The 6891-nt window shown below is 42.8% G+C and overlaps 1 protein-coding gene across 1 annotated transcript; it reads left to right on the top strand.

Annotated features, from left to right (window-relative positions):
• Nucleotides 1–997: 997 nt before the first annotated feature.
• On the top strand, nucleotides 998–6533 carry zgc:113274 (uncharacterized protein LOC552925 homolog). The gene is made up of 4 exons (XM_041778815.1): nucleotides 998–1220; nucleotides 1953–2057; nucleotides 2143–2272; nucleotides 4640–6533. Exons 1-4 carry the CDS (start codon nucleotides 1001–1003, stop codon nucleotides 6135–6137), a joined length of 1953 nt encoding a protein of 650 aa, XP_041634749.1. The 5' UTR covers nucleotides 998–1000; the 3' UTR covers nucleotides 6138–6533.
• The last annotated feature ends 358 nt before the right edge of the window (nucleotides 6534–6891 follow it).

The raw sequence follows: 6891 nt of genomic DNA on the forward strand, positions 1-6891 counted from the left end.
AAAATTGTGATAATGGGTTACAAGTGGCAAAAAAATAATTTTTCACAGCAAAAATGGGAACAACAGACAGTAACGTGGTTAAAATGGGCAAAATGTCAATTAAAAGTGGATAAAGTGGTTAATAGTGGCAAAAACAGGCAGAAAGGTGGTTGAAAGGGTTTAAAAAGTGGCTAAAATGGGTAGAAAGGTGGTGAACTAGGATTAAAGTTGCAAGATTGTTTAAAATAAACCAAACATTGATTTGATGTAGCAAAAATGGGTTGAAAATAGCTAAAATTGGTTATCAGCGGCAAAAAAAAATCAGCAGGAAGTGGCAAGAACTGGCATGAAAATGGATTATTGATAACGAAACTAGGTAAAAAAGGCAACAATGGGCAAAATGGGTAAAAGTGTCAAAAACAGGTGAGAGAGGTAGGGGAAAGGGTTTTTTAAGTGTCAGATGTGTTTCAAGTGGCTAAAATGGGCTGGGGAAATGGATTTAAAGGGGTTAAAATGTGTAAAAAATTGGTAAAAGTGTACAACACTGATGAAAAGTGGCAAAAATGGGCAGAACGGTGGTAAACTAGGATTAAAAAGAGAAATGATGGGTTGAAAGAGGTCCACATGAAGTTAAACCAGGGAAAATGACAGCTGTAGCTATTAAAATATACTCTAAAAATTAAATTATTGAGGAGATGGAACATGAACTTTGGTTTAATAAAGAGGTCCCAACCTTTCTTAGTGAATCTGTACAAATGGGAGCAGGAAACGTTTAAGACTGCATAAAAATTATAGGACTACATCGAGCAAGAGTTTAATATGGGAAAAAATACTGTAGTGGCTAAAAACAAACCGTTCACTACATATTTAGTCGATTTTTACGGTGGCCACGTAGATTTTAGATATTTGAGGCCCTCTCTGGTTTATGTTTCCCGTCGGAGAGAACAACGACAGCACGCGACATTCCCGCCTACTCGCCTCAGCTACGTCACTTCCGCGTAGGTGCAGGAAGCTCAGAAACATGGCGACCGAGACGATGGATAGCTACCCTACTATCTCTCAAGCTGATATTTTAAGGAGATTCGTCATCGAGAAACTCGGCAAGGCCACGCAGGAGATAGTGGAGGCCCTGGTGGGGACCGTGTCCGGGTTTGAGCAGGAGGTCGCGGGGCTGAGGCAGGAGCTAGACCGGCAGAAGGTCCAGCTGGGGACTCTGCTGCAGCTCAAACAGGAGCCCCCAGGTTCGTTCAGTTAAGATTGTAAAGATGAAGGATCTAAACACGTGATTAATATCGCTATGTTAAACATTCACACATCGATGAGACCTGTTTATAACGTTAGCAAACAGGAGATTTCTTTACGGTCAAACATACCAACAAGTCCGGACAGAACAATGGTTGTTGATGATGCTAGTCAAACTCTCTCTGCTCATTAACAATGACTAAAATGTGATTTTTTAAAAACAAATGTCTACGAATTATTAAGTCCTCATCCTTTTCTTATTGCTGTAATCATCATGAACCACCAACACTCTTATAAAGTTGGGTTTCCTCATGCAGTTAGATTTTATTTGGTGTCTGGATGTTGGGATTAGCTGTCAGTGTCTCTCCTCTTATTCTGATCAGGGGCTGAACCAGGACCAAGGCCAACCAGGACATCCCTGAGATAAGATTGGCCACCACAGAATTCCTAACAAAGATTTAATATTGACTAAATTAATGGAAACCCATCCATGGAGAGTGCCCTCTTGGAGAGAGAGTACCCACAGGAACGGTCGGCAGTCACAGAGCCAACATAAATAAAACAGATGGATCTTTTTCAGCTGTTTAACTCCAGCTCTGCTCAGATTAGACCACTTTTACTAAATAAGAGCCAAACTAACCATTAAATGCGTGCTACCATTGTAGCTATTGGCAGAATTGTGTATTTTTTTTTAGTGATGTAAAAATTAGGACCATCTGCTTCTTTTCCAGATTACCAGTTCCCTATTAGCCAGCAAGCAGCTGAAGGAGAAGGAGGAGGTGGAGGAGACACGTCTGAACCGTATTCAGAGCTGAAGCAGCAAAATGAAGCTCCAGGTATGTCTGAAAACACTTAAAACCAGAGATTATTAGTAAAAAATAGCAGTGGGTACAGTTGTTAATGTTGATGTTTCACCTGCAGCTTGTCCAGGTGTGCAGCACAGCGAGGAGCTCATCAGCTACTCTAGGGCTCCGGTGGAGGATGAGGAGTTTGAGGTGGAGGACGCAGAGATGGACCTTGTCACAGAGGCAGAGGAAGATGAGACTCAGAGGTTAGACTACACGCTCGTACAAATGATGAAGTTGGGGTCTAAATGGAAAACAAAGAGGCATGTTTAAGTACTGCAGGGGTTTGATTCTTCCATGATGATGAAGGTACACCAGTGCACACAGACGATGAAGGCCTTTATAGCGTAGGTATGACATAGATTCAACACAGAATCATAAACCAGGCTTTACTGCTTACATGTGCACGCGTTGTCTCCTATAAACAGCATTAAGCCTCCCGTGTCATTCAGGAACACAACCCTAACAAGCCATTCATGGACAAATATAACAACTGTGAAAAACGTGAATTAAAAATTTGACATATTTTTCCCATTTTTTTGTAATAAACTCTTAATCAGCTCAAATCTGGTACAGAACCATCGGGTACTTGAACATTTTAGGGATTTTAACCCTTTACATTCCAGTTTGACTATGAAAAATTGCTGTTATTTATTTTAAAAAATCACAGAAAATTAGATACTTTCTGAAATAAAAGTCAGGTAGCTGTTTTTTTTTCAAGCATAGTCCTGGATGTGTCAAAGGTTCTAAACAGGTTGATTTTGGTGCATTATTAGGGGAGAACAGGGTTGGTTGTCTCTTGGGTTGGTTGTCACGCTCATATCTCGCCAACAGAGGGCGCTGTCTCCCAAAATTTGGTTTGGAAATATACAGAATTGAGGTCAGAGTTCACTCAGTTCACTTTTTAATTGCAAAGGTATTTGCAATTATGATATCCACTTTGGACAAATTAATTCAATCAATTAATAAACCCCCTTTAAAGACTTTTAAATTTTAGTCCTACTAGAACTAGAAAATGTCCCCAGAGAATGTTTTCTACTTATTAGTTAATGGTACTTTGTTCTATTTTATACTGAAATTGACGGAATTGAAATGACTGGCACCATAAAAAGGATTTCTGCGCTGTAAGAGTGGCAGCTGTAGCGCTCATGTCAGTCAATTTAAAAAAACGAAGAAGGTACATGAATAAAAGCCACCTCAGAACTGTAGGCTTAAATAATTCAGACAGCTATCTTTAACAGATGTTGATGGGCACAGTATTAGAAAAATAAACAGTTTTCACTTCTCAAAACAAAGAAATAAATTAAAGACATTCCTGCCCTGCTAACTGAAGTGAGTTAAGGCATACATGATTTATGCTCAGTCCAAGGCATTTGTTGCCTTTCATTTGGACTGGTGAGGGGTTTTGAAGTGGTGCCACACCAAAATCTTGTTTTCTGGTTCTGGATTTTGGATTAACATTCACCTACACAGTCTTCTCTGGAGTAGGACAGCTGATTTTGTGGTGAGAGGTCTTTTTGTGTTTTTCTTGTAAAACTGTAAATGTTCAGTTCCTCACTATTTTTCTTCTAGGCTTTACCACAACATATTTACAAAAAAAACCCACAGTTGTTAGCTTTAAAGGGTGTGAAGGGAAAGCTATAGTTTAGGTTGACATTAGCAGGCTAACTAGTTGTTAGATGGCTGTTGGCTTTGCTGCTAGCAAGAAATTCCAGTTAGAGTTGGTCGTCACATTCTCAGGGGCTAGTTGTCACATTCTTTTGGGGTTGGCTGTCACATTCTATTAGGAGTTGGTAGTCATATTTTGTCCGGGGTAGGTCATCACATTCGATTAAGCGTTGGTTGTCACATCCCCTTCTGGGTTGGCTGTCACATTCGATTAGGAGTTTTTCATCACATTTTCGTTGGGGTTGGTTGTCACATTTTCTCTGGGGTTGGTCGTCACATTCTCTTAGGGATTGTTATCACACTTTCTCTGGGATTGATAGTCACATTTTCTCTGGGGTTGGTCGTCACACTTTCTCTGGGGTTGGTTGCCACATTCTCTTAGGGTTTGGTCCTCACACTTTCTCTGGGGTTGGTCATCACACTTTTTCTGCATTTGGTCGTCACATTTTCTCTGAGGTTGGTCGTCACACTTTTTCTGGGCTTGGTCATCACACTTTTTCTGCGATTGGTCGTCACACTTTCTCTGGGGTTGGTCATCACACTTTCTGCGATTGGTCGTCACATTTTCTCGGGGGTTGGTCATCACACTTTCTCTGGGGTTGGTCTTCACACTTTTTCTGCGATTGGTCGTCACACTTTCTGCGATTGGTCGTCACATTTTCTCGGGGGTTGGTCGTCACACTTTCTCTGGGGTTGGTCTTCACACTTTTTCTGGGGTTGGTCGTTACATCTTCTAGTAGGTTTGGTCGTCACATTCTCTTAGGGGTCGGTTGTGTTCTCTTAGGGGTTGGTAGTCATAATTTCTCTGGGGTTGGTCGTCACATTTTCTCTGGGGTTAGTTGTCACTATGTTGACAAAATCATGCATGGTGATACCACTTTTCTTTTCTCTTTTTTTTTAACAAGAAACATGGGCAGAAACTTTACTCAGAAGACGAAGAGGGGCCTGACTCCACCAGATGTCATGATGAAGGCAGTCAGGGAGGTGAAATTAAATAACAAGTCCATCCGGAGCACTGCCAAAGACTTTGGTATAAATTACAGAACACTGGCAAGATATTGTGCGAAAATAAATGAGCAAGAGGTTGCTGGAGAAGACATCTACCCATCGCTGCCAGTAGGCTATGTGAAAAACCGCCTAGTTTTCGGTGAGGAGCAGGAGCGTCAGCTGGAGGAATATATAATAGCTGCCTCAGATATTTATTTTGGCCTCTCTCCCACCGAGGTCTGCAAACTAGCATACAGCTTTGCAGTGTGCAGTAATGTTGCTATCCACACAAACTGGGCAGAGAAGGAGATGGCAGGGTCTGAGTGGTTCTCCGGGTTTCTGAAGAGACATCCATCACTGCCCATCAGGACCCCGGAGTCCACTAGCCTAGCACGTGCTAGTGCTTTCAATGAGCACAACGTGGGCCGTTTCTTCACCAGCTTGGAGGAGTTGATGGCCAGGTATAAGTTTGAGCCCCAGTCAGTGTGGAATATGGATGAAACAGGTATCACCACTGTCCACAAGCCGAACAAGATGGTAGCCAGGAGAGGCTACAAACAGGTCCGGTCTTTGACCTCTACAGAGACGGGAACCTTGGTAACATTCACCTGTGCCATCTCTGCCACCGGGAATAGTATCCCTCCATTCTTCATCTTCCCTTGGGGGAACTTCGACAACCATTTTTTAGTTTCTGCCCCCACTGGAAGTGCAGGAGCGGCAAATCCGAGTGGGTGGATGAAGGAGGAGCATTTTGTGCAATTTCTTAAGCATTTTGTGTCTCATACAAGATGCAGCAGGGAAAAACCAAGCCTCCTGCTCCTCGACAACCACAGCTCCCACCTGTCGGTGGCGGGGTTGAAGTTTGCTAAGGAGAATGGAGTTGTGCTGTTGTCCTTCCCTCCCCATTGCTCACACCGCCTGCAGCCCCTGGATGTGTCTGTCTATGGCCCGTTAACGAGGGAAGTCAACGCCGTCTCCACTGCCTGGACGCTGAACAACCCCGGCAAAACCATGACGATATGGGACATCCCTAAAGTGGTAGCTACAGCCTTCCCTCTTGCAGTTAACCCGGGCAACATTCAAGCAGGATTCCAGGCTAGTGGAATATATCCTTTCAACCGTGAGCTATTCCTGGAGACAGCGTTTTCACCTGCACCCCAAGCCGACCCCACCAGTCCTCCCCCAAAGCCATCCACTAGCTATGGACAGAGACCAGGGACTCTAGAAGAGCTGAGGCCTCATCCAAAGGCTGCAGCCAGGAAAGGAGCCCGAAAACGAAAAAGAATGTCCAGTTTTGTCCTCACTGACAGACCAGAGAAAGGCAGAATAGAGCAGGAAAATGCAACCAGCGTGCACAAGACAAAAATGGCAACATCAACACGGCCTAGTACACCCGAGACCAGCTGTCAGGACTAAAGCATCTCTACCTGAGCTGGAGGAGGCAGCCAGTGTCACGGCAAGAGTTGATGTATTAAAAGATGAGTCAGGAGTCAAATGAGTTGATTGCAGCCAAACTCAACTTTTCCAGGAAAAGGAGATGGAGGTCCTGTGAGGGCCGATTTGGGAGGCCTAATACTCAACTTATGATATAATATTATGGTCAAACATGATATTCCCACTCCAGAAAGAAGATGAAATAGAAGAGACAGGAAACGTCGTCTTGAGATGGAGAGGGTTTTTTTTTGTTTGTTTGTTTGTTTGTTTTTTTGGATGGAAACACTCATTCAGGGCGATATGAGAGACGTGTTGGATGTGCAACCAGTGGGCACACATAGGCCTATAGGCTGGCTCAAAGATGTTCATGTTCCTTGCTCAGTTTGTGTAAAGATACAGAAAGTATTTGTCAACTTGTCCAAGCAATTAAAGTTTCAAATGTACTTCTGCCTTCTTGTCTTCTTTTTAAGATTTTCCCTATTAAAACAAAATTGTGACAACCAACCCCATAGTGCATGACAACCATCCCTGTGTTGGGGTTGGTCTTTAATAGTTTGTTGTCAAACTATGTTGGAAAAATGAGAGGGAACAACTTAACTTAAGCTTCAGTGGATTGTAGGAATGAATACTGAAGATCTTTTTATGATGAGAAAGTCAGACTAGAGTAAAAAAAGTGTGACAACCAACCCCGATCTACCCTAGTTTTATGGTTGTATCAGATTTTAAACTTATTTCA

Source organism: Cheilinus undulatus, linkage group 22 (assembly GCF_018320785.1).
Source record: "Cheilinus undulatus linkage group 22, ASM1832078v1, whole genome shotgun sequence".
Taxonomy (NCBI): Eukaryota; Metazoa; Chordata; class Actinopteri; order Labriformes; family Labridae; genus Cheilinus; species Cheilinus undulatus.

What these genes read in the sequence shown, in the direction of transcription:
- zgc:113274 (XM_041778815.1), top strand. Translation starts at nt 1,001, where the DNA reads ATGGCGACCGAGACGATGGATAGCTACCCTACTATCTCTCAAGCTGAT. An exon ending in GCAGCAAAATGAAGCTCCAG is followed by an intron (nt 2,058 to 2,142) that starts GTATGTCTGAAA and finishes TTTCACCTGCAG; the next exon opens with CTTGTCCAGGTGTGCAGCAC. An exon ending in GAGGAAGATGAGACTCAGAG is followed by an intron (nt 2,273 to 4,639) that starts GTTAGACTACAC and finishes TTTTTTAACAAG; the next exon opens with AAACATGGGCAGAAACTTTA.